The sequence below is a fragment of the Podarcis vaucheri genome, assembly GCF_965113315.1.
Source record: "Podarcis vaucheri genome assembly, chromosome: 8".
In the NCBI taxonomy this organism is placed as follows: Eukaryota; Metazoa; Chordata; class Lepidosauria; order Squamata; family Lacertidae; genus Podarcis; species Podarcis vaucheri.
In genome coordinates, this window is record NC_138766.1 from 54,593,590 (window position 1) to 54,607,472 (window position 13,883).

General features: G+C 40.0%; 1 protein-coding gene across 15 annotated transcripts in view; it reads right to left on the bottom strand.

The window, feature by feature from the left end:
• Positions 1-362: 362 nt before the first annotated feature.
• The window catches only part of PCMTD1 (protein-L-isoaspartate (D-aspartate) O-methyltransferase domain containing 1), a 36,129-nt gene continuing 22,608 nt past the window's right edge, over positions 363-13,883 (bottom strand). For 14 of the 15 annotated variants that reach the window (XM_082233934.1, XM_082233935.1, XM_082233936.1 and 11 more), the window contains 4 exons: positions 9,895-10,066; positions 8,921-8,941; positions 3,820-3,943; positions 363-2,970 (listed from right to left, as the gene is read on the bottom strand). In XM_082233934.1, the coding sequence (XP_082090060.1) occupies positions 2,600-2,970; positions 3,820-3,943; positions 8,921-8,941; positions 9,895-10,066 (688 nt within the window). In that variant the 3' untranslated portion in view covers positions 363-2,599. The remainder of the gene's footprint in view (positions 2,971-3,819; positions 3,944-8,920; positions 8,942-9,894; positions 10,067-13,883) is intronic. The other variant, XM_082233938.1, reaches the window with a different exon arrangement.

The window sequence follows — 13,883 nt, forward strand, 5'->3', positions numbered from 1 at the left end:
CCTCAGGTTAAGAACTTTGTTTCAGGATGAGAACGGAAAACACACGGCGGCGGTGCAGCAGCAGCGGGAGGCCCCATTAGCTAAAGCGATGTCTCAGGTTAAGAACAGTTTCAGGTTAAGAACGGACCTCCGGAACGAATTAAGTTCTTAACCCGAGGTACCAGTGTAGTTAGTAGTCCTTACGTGATGTCATGACAGGCTATTTTACCTTTTGTCATTTTACACAAATAGCAATATACTGATATAATGATGTTCAAGCTTCCCAAGAACACCAGTGCTTTCAATTGTGGCATTATAAGTATATCTTTGAAGTGTTCAATTCTCAAACTTCAGATCACTAAGCAAAAAAGCCAAGCAAAAAGAAACAATAATTGAGTTTTAATCAGCACAAAATCACCAGACATTTTATTGGAATTATGACAAAAGTTTAATTTCGATTCATTTTGCATTTTTATACTTTTAAAAGTAAATATAAATCAAAGAATGTGAAAAAACCCACGAACACAAAAGAAACATTGCTTCTGTGACTCCAAAAATTACATAATGCATATTCATAACTACTCTATTATCTATCTGAACAAGAGTACAACAGAATGGAAAAACACACAAAGTCATTCTTCAAAAGCCTCCTGACTAAAGGTCTCTCCTTGTAAATTATTTAATATTTTACTCTGTGAAAATTGAAAAAATATGAAGAAATTCCAAAAAGGATGAAATTCCAATACAAGGACAACTTGAATTTCAGAATGCCTAAAACTTCATTTCTTCTAATAAAATAAAATAAGATGTGCTATAGTCAATGCTCCCCACAGATAAACCTTCAGAACTACTGCAGTAGTTTTACTATAATAGGAAATAGGTTTTATTGCTGTGAAATAAGGCTGGCATACTTATTTCCAGCGATGAGTATATTTACTCATTAGTGTACATTTTCTGCAAACAACTCATCAAGCTAGTTATACCAGAAGAATTTTTTTGTGGAGCTGAATTTTCAGTATTGCGAATATGGGGGGGGGGGATTACTTGGCAAATTAAAGCATGAAATCCAACCTGTTAAGTAAAAATATGTATTTCATAGACAGTGACCAATTAAGTTATTATTTATATTGTAAAGTGGATTCTACAAACCATGAATGCTAGATCAGGTGCTGTTTAACTGGTTTCCATCTACAAACTATCAGGCTCTGAGAATATGTAAAATGCTCACCATATATCTTGATTTTATCTTAAGAATTTTAATTGTTTTATGATATAACTAGATAGTAAATAGTCCCCAAGGAATGCTTTTGATTGGGCCCAAACAAATCAGGTGTCCATAACAGCAGCAGTTTTTACAGCATATCTTGAGCTCCATTTTATTTCATTGATATTTTACACTAAATTATAAAGCTAGTGAAAATTACATAGTCCATCATGCAAAAATTAAAAAAAAACACCAACCCCTTCAAGCAATGCCATTAAATAAACCAGTGAAGCAGGGGGCTGGCAGATGGAATATAGTCAAGCAATGTAAGCATACAAGCTTGCAATGCTACTAATAATTTCCAAAAGGAAGAGTATCAAGAGCAAATGTAGGAACTGAATGCCTTGTCTTAAATAAGTACAGATTCCACTTAAAGTGCACCTGCTTAACCTTTTTTCTTAGAAAAGAAAATCCTATTACAGCTATGCAAATAAGCAATACAAGCTAATCTTTTTACATATTCTACTCTATAAAGTGGTAAATAGTTGAAACCTAAATTACAATCTTTAATATATGAAATATGCTTTCTGTACCATGAACTTTAAAAAAGAAACTAAATGCTTATTCATAAATGCTGGAAAGTCTGAGAAATTGTTGACTATCATCGGCTGGTGTTAAAGAAACAGGGTTGTATTATATTTTTAAAAATTTTCATAGTCAACAAAGGTTTTTTAAGGCTCTGAAAGAGAAGCAGTCACTTTTCTTGAGATCTTTTGGCAAGAGAATATATAAAATAAAGTGTAGCAGGGCCTACTGACATTTTGGAACTTGAATGTTCATATTTTTTTAAAGCCAGCTCATTCAGTGTCTGCACACAGTTATTGCACTCATGTATTCCTTGGAATACATTCACATCAACACAGTAACGATGATTGTGATACAGCCATGGCAAAAATAAAGTTTTCCAATTCAACATGAGATGAACTGCCCGTATGCTCAAAAACTTCCTCCAGAGAATTAATGCAGGCAGTTCTCATTTGATGTCTGAATGTAGTCATTCAATAATTCACACATATAAAATTTCACCAACTCTCATAAATACAAATTTGTCAGAGCAGAAAAGAGATTTATCACATGCAAACTCTTAATTAGTGCGGTATACTGCTTTGGAATATATTTCTATCAGAGTTAAAAGAGCATTTTTCAAAAGGTAACCAAAAATGAATTGAAAATAGGAGTTTACTGCTAAATGCAAGTCCTTGTAGCAAAGTTAAGACAAGTTATGTTTCATTTTATCACTGCACTTTAGTCTTACTGAAAGACTACTGAATTCTGTCCATGTTTTTCTTAGTAAATGCTACATTTCAAGAATAATGGATCTATCAAGTAGGCATTATCACATCTACTTAAAACAAATTATTTTTCTCTATAGTATGTCAAGTACGATTTTAGAGATTCAGGAAGTGGTAGACTCATAATTCTCTCCCGCAATAAATTTATTGGGGGTTCTTCTGGCTTCAAGGCTTCACTGTGATCTTTCTCATCCTCTTCTTTGTTGTCTTCTTCCATCTTTTCATCTTCTTCACTATCTAGAGGCTGAGGAATGAGCTGATTGCCTACAAACACATAGGTGTTAATCCTGCGCCTACGGCACCGTCTGCGTTTGCGTTTGGGTGGAGGTTTTGGAATAATACCCTTGGCTTGCAACTCATCATTTATATAGTTTCTAAGAGTGCGCCTAATGTAGATTCGAGCCAAGTCCTGTAGATTCCTAACAGCACAGGGGGCTGAAAAGAAAGAGAAAATTAAGATTGCTCTCTAGGTCAAGTTATCTAAGAGCAGTACTGCAAATCGATGGTGAATTTTTAACTAGGTAAAGGAAATAACCTTTGAAAGAAGTAAAGGTAAAAATAATATACTATGAAATGGATAACAAAGATCAGTTATGTTGGCCAGTATCCAGTTAAAGGCAACTAGTTATACAGAACCAACAGAGTTTTAGACTTATTCTTCCTTGAGCAGTAGTTCCACTGACTCATGCTGCAGTTTTGAAATGGACAGTCAAGAGCACTTTGTTGATATGGCATGAGGTTTGGCCTGCCCACTTATTGGGGGTGGGTGGGTAATAATATCATGTCACTTTTTCATGACTATCTTGCCCAAAAGTTGATAGATTACGAGAGAATTCTATCAAAAGAGTGGGGCTATAGAGTTATTATGTAGTTCCTTCAAATAGGTCCCCCTAATCACATATTTTTAAACCAGATCATGTTAAACAGAATGTAGCTCAGTTCATAGGTAATGCTAGATCAAATAATGATGAACATGCAGGTTCATGGTGTGAAGACTGCAGCCACTACACTTTTCCCACAGTTCTGCAGCTGCCATGCTATCCGGGGCTAAGGTTTGCTTCAATGTTACATATGAACTTGGGCTCATGGTTTGTCTCTGCCAGACAAATCGTGGGTGGTAGACCAAGAAAAATTGTTGATTACAGCTCATAGTTTGTCTGAAGTGAGAAACACCAAAAGCCTGAGTTCTGATGCAATACATTCTAATATAACTTTAAGAATATTTATGTAAGTATCATCAGTAGCTGCGCCCCAAAGGAAAGACTAGAGTTAAATGGTACTTACGAAGTCCCACAGTATCATTTTTGCTGCTGTCACTCTTGCTTGGCTGCACAAGTGGAGCAAATGAAACAGCAAGGATGTTTTTGCTTTCCCAAGTATTTTGTCCAGTTCTCTGTATTTGGGTTAGCTGCATGGAATCATTTAAGTTTCAGACACAAAACAATTAAATACATGACTTCATCTACACCTGTCCAATTCTTATATGCTAGCCTTGCTCTGACATAACTACAGCTTTACCATCACAAGGCTAAGCATCAGAATCACATGCTTCCTCAGTCAGCGTAGCTGTGAGATCAGAAGCTTTTCCTTGTGTTTTATTAAGCACAGTTTATCTTTTTGACAGAACCTGAACAAACTGTTAGTCTTGAATATGATTACTGAAACAACCTTAGCTGGTTTCAATAAGTCACAGTTAAAATTAATCAGAGTCTGGGGTTCAGACATAATATTAAACTGTGCTTAATTGAAAATGGAAGTGGAAATATCCAAACCCCTCATGGCAACCTCAGAGGAGGAAGGAAGAGTATGTGAGCCCAACGCCTGCACTGGATTCTTCATGCAACAATAAGTCAAAGTTCATTGTTACATTTGAGATCACTAACCACATTTGGACAGTCATATATTGGTTAAATAAACTGAGATATGACTCTTGTGTTTCTGCATGCCATTCCCTGTGCCAGTGTTCAAAACTCCCATTGTTCTAGGCGCATTTTGCGACAGGGAATTTCATTAGTGCAAGCAGTTTCTGAGCTCTGGCTGCAGTACTGCACCTATGATTTCAGATTAAATCTGTAGAGTGGAAGGAAAGGAGAACCTTTTTCTGCCTCCCCATTTCCAGGTAACTCTCTGAAGACTGGAAAAGAGATCTTCTTAAGAATATTAGGAGGGTGGGCAGGGGAAGGACTAGACCATGTGAAAAATAAGCATAATATTTTAGCTGCAGTTCATTCATTTTCAGCTTTGTATTCTTGCTATTTTTTAAAAAAAAGTCCCTAGACATTCCATTTTTGCACCCATAACCTAGGCTTAAAGTGCCATTATCTCCTAGCTTTCATATCTGTTTCTAACACTGCCCTGTGCTCCTATAGCAATCAGACCAGAAGTCTCTAATTAACCATAACTTCCTGCTTCAGCTGAACTGAGAAATTATGGTTACCATCTTTCAAACCACCCAGGATATTAACTAACTTAAACCATTATTTAAAATATTGCTCTGAAGTTGGCAACTCTAATTTCTTGGTGCGATGAAATGAGAAAGTGCTGGTTGCTTACCTGTAGCTTTAGCTCATTGTGTAGTCATCTTTGCACACACACATACAGGTTTTGCACCTGTGCAAAGTGTCTTTCTGGAAGATTCTACAGCTAGGCTTGTATTTTGGTGGATACTGCACTACCACCAGCTATGTGCACAGTTCAAATTTTTGAACAACACAGAGGCCCAAAATTGAACAATCTAAACATTTCAAGACACACTAACCCCTGAAGATGGAAAGGACAGGCTGCGTGTCCACACATATTTTCACTCACAAGAATTATGGGTACAGGAAAGCAACATGTCCATTTCCTTTGTAGTCTTTGCACAGCTACACACATGGGTAGAGTAATAAGCTGTTCCTGAAGGTAGGGGCAGGCACAAAAAACAAGTTGAGCAAGGCCTGTTGGAAGGAGGCACCTACCTAGAGACTGTTGAGTCAAGGGTTGCAACTAATGAGACTCTTCTAAGAAAAATGAGGAGCAGCAACAACAACCCTCATGGAGTGCTAATAAACCCACTCCAGAACGGGATTGTTGCAAGGTGGCAACAAATTTAAAATACAGAAAAACACACTGTGAGCACAAGCTGAGCAGTGGCTACGGCAGGTAAAAACTAAAGCTGGTCTGATGCTGGCCAGTTAGAAACACAGTGTGGCAAATTACCAAGGCATGAAATCATTTCCTTTTTTTCTGGATTGAGAAAACTAGGATGAATATTAGGTGGTGAGGGTCAATCCAAGAAAGACTAGCTATGGGAAGAAGGGGAGTTGTTGTGCAAGGGTTAGCTATCATGAGTGCATACTGCCACCTGAAAAGGGACTACAGAAGTGAAGAAGATGCCATCAACAAATCCCTGTCACATAGAAGTGGAGGCTAGAGGGCTCAATGGTGCAACTCCCTAGGAAATGTGTTGTTGTCAACATTTCTCTGAATTCCAGACTGCTGCTCAATGTGCACAGTTGGTGCTGAAAGTCTATACCATTACTAAACTTCACTGTACAAAGGGTAGCAGACATATTAATGGCCCTCCTTAAATAAAGTAGCGGTTTTTGGTCTTGAGGAAGTCTGTAGGAAGTGAATCTGGACTTCTGGTCCAAACAGTAGTTAATCAGTCACCTCTACACCTACAACTGTTATCTAATAGTTGATTATATGTTCTAGCACCGGGGCACCAATCTTGAAAGATGCAGTTTGTGGAAGAACAAAGAAAAACCTCTTTGCCCCAAATGTTGGGTGACATGAAAAGTTAATGCTATGTGCAATGCACAGATGCTGCCACTACCAAACACTTCAAGGGCTGCCGCAGCTAGATGAAAGGAAACCTAATGAATGCTCAATGTACTCCTTCAGTGTCAATACCAAGTGAAGCTATCATTGAAAAGAGGAAAGCAAAATAAAAAGAAGTTGGGAGTGACATTGATATCAAGGATTCTTCACTCCTGATTCAAAGGCAGTAACAGTAAAGCCCCCACTGAAAAATGCAGCAGGGATAGATAGTGGCATTGAGACTCTTCAGCTTTGATATGGTATTTATGCAGTTGAGTTACTGTGGGAAAAGTCTGCTGAGACCAATGCAACTACATTGCTTTGATCCTGAAGGAAAAACAATCTTCCATACTAAGCGAGAAGTGTGGGGAAAAGCGTGGGAGAAAGCTGCTGGCACCAATTCCTTTATCACCCTCAAATAATAACAAGATAGTTGCCTGTGGTGCAGCCAGCTGGGATAAGACCGCAGCGCTCAGTAATGAAGCAATGGCAGCAGAGACTTTGCATTGTAAGTTAAGACAATTACAATCCCATCACTGAGGTTTTCCACACTGCTGTAAATCATCAGCAGATAAATCAGCTGAGATTCACACCAGCTGATTGAGGCATATCTTGTCCCTGATATAGAGGTGGTGGCAGCATAGTAGCTGTAGAGCTGGAGCAGTGCTGGTTGGGGCTGATGAGTGTTCAAGCAAACAACATCTGGAGGGCACCACGTTGGCTACCCTTGCGCGGCGATTGCCGCTGATATAGGCAGTTCTGTATGTGGGAATCTGCAATGGGGTGTTTAAAGAGGAGCTCCCTTCTCTTTTTAATGGCACTGGCATGCCTGAAGGCTGTCATCAGAATGGCTGAAGCAGCAATGTCTTGGTGTCATTGATCACCGGTTTTACACTTTTTTTGGGGGGGGGGCGGACCTTAGAAGGGCTGAAGCCCAGTGACAAAGTGGTCACGCCAAAAGAATAGTCAAAACAAAAGGAAAAAAGGAAACTAGAAAAATGGAAAACAAATGACTGTAGCATATAGAAAAGCATAAAATGAACCTCAGAATAAAAGGAACTTTTTTTTACTTTAAACAGATGAAAAAATAAGGAAGAGACTCATAAACACTGAGAAACACTACACACAACAGTAAGATAGCAAGGCTGAGCAGGATGACAAGAGATGCAAGGGGTTAAAGGAAAGACAGCTTTGGTACAGGCCAAACCGGAAACTGACTAGGAGGAGGAAAAGCATTGAAACTTTGGGAAGGGTGATTCTGAGGGCATCTCTACCCGCATTTGTGAAATAATAGTATTGGGGAGTGGGGGAATCTACTTAAGTTATCAAGTCTTCAAAAGATTTCATATGAGGTGTGTCCTGTGACATGAAAGAAAGTGGAGGAGAGGGAATCATGTCCCTTAATATATGCATGGGGGAGGAGGGCACATGTTAAAATTAGAGCCTAGCTATAGAGTCTTCTCAAAAGAAGCTCTGTGGAGAGGTACAGAACCCATAAGGGGCTCCACAGAGACTACTCAAAGAACTTGGATTAATTAGATGCCTCCTGGTCTGATTGCTTGTGCCTGCAGTGACTATGTGGAGGCATACAGCTTGCTCATTTTTCATCTTAATAAGCCTGGAAATGATTATCCAAACTAAGTCACTGTCTAGTACTTCTCACCTTGAGAAAAAGAAGTGAACTGGCGGAACAGGGAGCCTACATTTATTCTGTTACATTCCAACATATTTCACATAATTCCCAGTTTACTTTTAGAAACACTTTATGTATTCTTGCTAACTTTAAAAAGGGTTGCAGGTCTACATTAATTTGCAGGGTTGATATAAACAAAGAAAACTCAGCTACTTTTGGAATGTTTTAGTACAATTATATCATTGACTGAAATGCAAATTTGACTGATGCATGCAAATCCATGAATTGCCCAGGACAATGAGTATTTAAATACATATATTAATATGTACAATATCCAGAAATTAAAGATTTATAATTAAAACTAGTTGTGTATATCTGATGGGGGGGAAAGGATAAGTGTTCACATTGCTGAGAGCGCACAAATTTGCTTAAGAGGCCCTCCTTTGGTGTTTTCCAAGGATGGAATTAGAAGACAGAATTACAGCAGTTTTCATTATTGGTTTTAAAATTCCTCAATACTTTATATATTAAAGATCTGTTAAGTCAGCATTACCTGTCCAATTTCCCCTGCAAACGTATTAAGCTTGCAATCCTCTGGGCAGATCCGCAATACAACTATTTATTTTGAAAGCCTTTGCTTCAGTCCAGTGTCGTTTTTCCTTAATGGATAGCTATCAGTGATTACTGAACAAGAGTGGTATGATGTAAACCTCTCAATTCAAAAAGCATCCATGCTTCCTTAAAATATAGTAGTAGAATGAGCTGTTTTGTGTATTGAGGAGAAATTATAAAGTTGTTATATAATATTTAATTGATGAGCATTCTTATTCTAAAGGTATTTGGTAACTTATTGAGCAAGGCAGGCTTCTTAGGGATACTGTCAGCTTGAGCAAGTCATGTATCAGTGTACCTACACATCCCCATCTGTAAAATGGAGATAATTATACTCACCGTAGAAAAGCCCTTTGATATCTATGAATGAAAAATAAGTACTAAGTATTATTGTATCACTAAACGTTTCATGCTTTTCAAAACATTCTGTCCTTGACTGAAAAGGAAAGAGAAAGAAATGTCCCAGTTTGCTGGTCACTGAGCATTACACTGTGCTTTAAAACATATATTCACTCTGAGTCCATAGTTTCTAATTTGTCTGGATTTTTAAAGGACCAATTTCTGAATTACGGTTGGGTGCACTTACCTGTTGGCTAGATCCCTTGGTACTCCTGCTAACAAATGAATAATGAAATCATGCAAGACTTATCGGATGATCTGCATGTCCTGAGCAATTGCTTTATTCAAACATTAGCAAAGCAGCGTGGGATCCAGTCACAGGGAAGTCAAAGGTATGCTATTTTGATAACATTACCATAGCTAGCTAAAGCTCAGTTTAAGAGATTAACTGAACAATGCTGAACATAAAACTATAAATAGCAGTAGTAGCACTGAAAGGGTAGCAGTCACTAATCAAAGTGCATTCTTAAACAGGCTGAACTGCAGCATGATGATGCCTTGATAACAGTGTTAATTTAAGAGCAGGGATAGATAGCTTGTCTGAAGGTAGGATAGAGGACTCCTGTACATATAAGCTTTTTGTTATGAACACATTAACTGGCCACTCAGTTTTTGTGGCACAACAAAACCAGAAGGGGGGCTCTGTCAGAAAAAAATTGACTAAAGGCCAGGGATGGTCCTAATAAGCTATAATGTGCACAACTGGGATCTCTGGAAGTCAAAGGAAAGAGAAGAGTGAGATTATGTGGTCTATTGTTTCGATGTTGCTATTCTCTGCTTTAAGGTTTACAAAATACCTTTGTATTCACTGTACTGAGGCAACTGACATTAAGAAAGTCATTACGAGTCCACACACAAGAGAACTACTTTTTATCTGTTACAACTAAACACACATGACAAACATACTTAATCACCTGATCTTCAATAGGCATAACTAGAATGCCCCCAATTTTCAATAATATTTTCATGTAGTTCTCATGGTCTTTTTGTACACCAGCTCCGCAGTAAATCCGGTCATATTGATGACTATCTGATGAGATTTGCAAGCAGTTGCCAACTACGAAGGCAGGTTCACAAAATTCAAATCTGTGGATAAAACAAACATTTCATGTTTATAGAAAAACACTAAATATAGAAAAACACTAAATTGCACTTAAAATCGCACTTTTTAGTTGTCCTTTGGCATATCAGAGAAATTTGAGAACTAATGGGAATTCAGCGGGAGTATGGACAGTTTATTGTAATGAATACCACTTACTGCAACTGCATTATCTTGATGGTATACAGTACTTAGATTTACCATGAACACAATACATCTACATTTATTATAGCCAAATTTCAGTTACAGCTGCACATTTTAAGTTTCATTCATTTCACTGGACTTAAATCTCTGAATGTGTTTTACTTACATATAAATTCAAACTCAAATAGATACACATTGCCTTTAGTTGACAAGATCCCTTTATATGAATTCATAACATGTAGTTCATATTGAAAACATTCCCTAATTATATGCACTGAGTCAGTGAGAACTCTGCAGTTCCACTCTTCAGAACAACTTTTCAAATAATTGGACATAAAGAAATCCTGCCTTGCCCCCTTCTTTAATGATCTGTCAATATATGGCAAAAATATTCATTTTTAAAAAGAAAGTTGGGCCTGTGTCAACTCCTCTTAGTTTTTAATTTGCTGTGGGGTTAAAAAAAAATCTAAGAATTTTGATGATACTGTCTCTGGATCTTGTTGTTCCTATTATTATTATTATTTGTTCTGTTTCGCCACTTCTAATCTTTTAACTCTTTTTAGCTGTGACAAGGGGACGCAGGTGGCGCTGTGGGTTAAACCACAGAGCCTAGGACTTGCCGATCAGAAGGTTGGTAGTTCGAATCCCCGTGATGGAGTGAGCTCCCGTTGCTCCTGCTCCTGCCAACCTAGCAATTCGAAAGCACATCAAAGTGCAAGTAGATAAATAGGTACCACTCCGGAGGGAAGGTAAATGGCATTTCCGTGTGCTGCTCTGGTTCGCCAGAAGCGGCTTAGTCATGCTGGCCACATGACCCGGAAGCTGTATGCCGGCTCCCACGGCCAATAAAGCAAGATGAGCACTGCAATCCCAGAGTTGGCCACGACTGGGCCTAATGGTCAGGGGTCCCTTTACCTTTTCAGCTATGACAAGGAGTGCTCCTGTTCAGGTTTCCAGCCACTCCACTCCCATTACCACTCTCTCCCTTTTTTCTAACTTGATCTCCCAGCAGTTATCATTCAATCCCAACTGAGCATGACTAGTTATTACTGGGGTGGCTTCCCCCCTTGTACATGCTTGGTAGCATTTTGACTACAGAGAAGTGAGTTTGTTTGTTTTTAATAGATTTTTGATTAAAGCTTAAATTAACATATACAAATACAGTGGTACCCCGCAAGACGAACGCCTCGCAAGACGGAAAACCCGCTAGACGAAAGGGTTTTCCGTTTTGGAGGCGCTTCGCAAAACGAATTTCCCTATGGGCTTGCTTCGCAAGACGAAAGCCCATAGGGAAATCTGCCGCTGCTGGCGGAGCGCTCCGCGAAGCCTGGGCGTGCTAATGTCAGCGCGCGCAGGCTTCGGCATGCCGGCAGAGGTCCGCGAAGCCTTGGCCGGACAGCTTTTGAAGGCAGGCGGGGGGAGCAAAAACTTTCGCCCCCGCCAGCCTTCAGAAGAGGTCCAGGACCTCTTCTGAAGGCTGGCGGGGGGCAAAAGTCTTTGTCCCCCCTGCCTGCCTTCCCAGGGGCTTTTAAATCGCCCCGGACAGCGGAGAAGTCCTCCGCTATCCCGGGGCGATTTTAAAATGCTGCCCGCCAGCATTTTAAGATCGCCCCGGACAGCGGAGAAGCCCTCCGCTGTCCCGGGGTTTTTTAAAATGCTGGGGGTGGGAAGAAAAGCCCTTGTCCCCCCCCCAGCCTTCAGAAGAGGTCGGGGGACAGACTGTCCCCGGACCTGGTCTGAAGTCGGTTTCCCTAGGAACGCATTAATTGATTTTCAATGCATTCCTATGGGAAACCGTGCATCGCAAGACGAAAAACTCGCAAGAAGAAGAAACTTGCGGAACGAATTAATTTCGTCTTGCGAGGCACCACTGTATTAATATCAACTACCGAATATCTTCTTTCAATACAAAAAGGTAACTAGCTAATATAAATAAAAACAAAAAGAGAAGAAGATAGAAAATAAAAGAAGAATAAAAAAGAGAAAAAGAGGCAGGGCTTCCAACTCTTCATTTGTCACCTATACATAAAAAATTATTCAAAACTACAACTCCCATCATCCCCGACAACTGACCATGTTGACTGGAGCTGATGGTAATTGTAGTTCAACACCTGGAGTGCACCACATCAGCTACCTCTGCCTAGATTCATAGGACACTGATGTGAGAAATCCACAAGAGGATAGAGCTACTAAAAGGCAGAAGACACAAGGTCACTAAAAGGTGCACCAAGCACAGATACGAGCCAATTAAAAAACCAAAAAGCACAAAGCCATTTTCTCCATTTCATCCTTTCATTTTCCACCTACATACATGCAGATTGAGGTATCAGAACTTACCCTGAAAAGTCGGCAACTAGAGCGCCTCTTCCACGCATGTGTGTGGAGCGATCGAGCGCTTCTGTGTGTGCGGTGAAACCCGGAAGTATACACTTCCGGGTTTGCCGCGTTTGCAAGCTGAAAAGATGCAACATGAACCTAATGCAACACGAGGTATGACTGTACTATGCTAGCTGGATTAGCCAAAGCAGATATTGCAATTTTGTTAGTAGCAGATTTTAGGCACTTTTAGACAGAATACCACCAGCAGCAGGTGTACAACAGTGTTATGGATTTGCAACTGTGCGTACTTAGGGAATTTCCATGTGAGAAATGTAATTTATGGCCACCGAAGTTAGACCAGTAATAATCATTTTAACAATGCATCTGTAGGTAGATGCTAACACACTGCCCAACCAGATAACAATTACCACCATACCTGATTTATGTGCCAAGATACAATTTTAAAACAGAAAGTGTTCCATAATACACAAAATCTGAAATGCATGGTGTAAGCCCTTTCATTCTAAGCAATAACAAATAGCCAAAAATATTAAAAACCACAGACACATACAGTAGGTAAAAAAAGGTAAAGGACCCCTGACAGTTAAGTCCAGTTGCAAACGACTCTGGAGTTGCTGGGCTCATCTTGTTTTACTGGCTGAGGGAGCCGACGTTTGTCCACAGACAGTTTTTCCAGGTCATGTGGCCAGCATGACTATGCTGCTTCTGGCGAAACCACAGCAGCGCACAGAAACGCCGTTCACCTTCCCGTCAGAGCAGTACCTATTTATCTACTTGCACTTTGATGTGCTTTCGAACTGCAAGGTTGGCAGGAGCTGGAACTGAACAACAGGAACTCAATCCGTCATGGGGATATGAACCGCCGACCTTCTGATTGGCAAGCCCTAGGCTCAGTGCTTTAGACCACAGCGCCACCCGTGTCCCTATGGTTTGGCATAGTAAAAGGTAAAAAGGTAAAGGACTCCTGGATGGTTAAGTCCAGTCAAAGGTGACTATGGGGTTGAGGCGCTCATCTCGCTTTCAGGCCGAGAGAGCTGGCATTTGTCCACAGACAGTTTTTCTGGGTCATATGGCCACCATGACTATGCTGCTTCTGGAGAAATCGGAGCAGCGCACGGAAATGCCATTTACCTTTCCGCTGGAGTGGTACCTATTAATCTACTTGCACTTTGTTGTGCTTTTGAACTGCTAGGTTGGCATGAGCTGGGACTGAACAACGGGAGCTCACCCAGTTGCAGGGATTCGAACCGCCAAACTTCTGATTGGCAAGCCCAAGGCTCAGTGGTTTACACCACAACGCCACCCGCGTCCCTGACACAC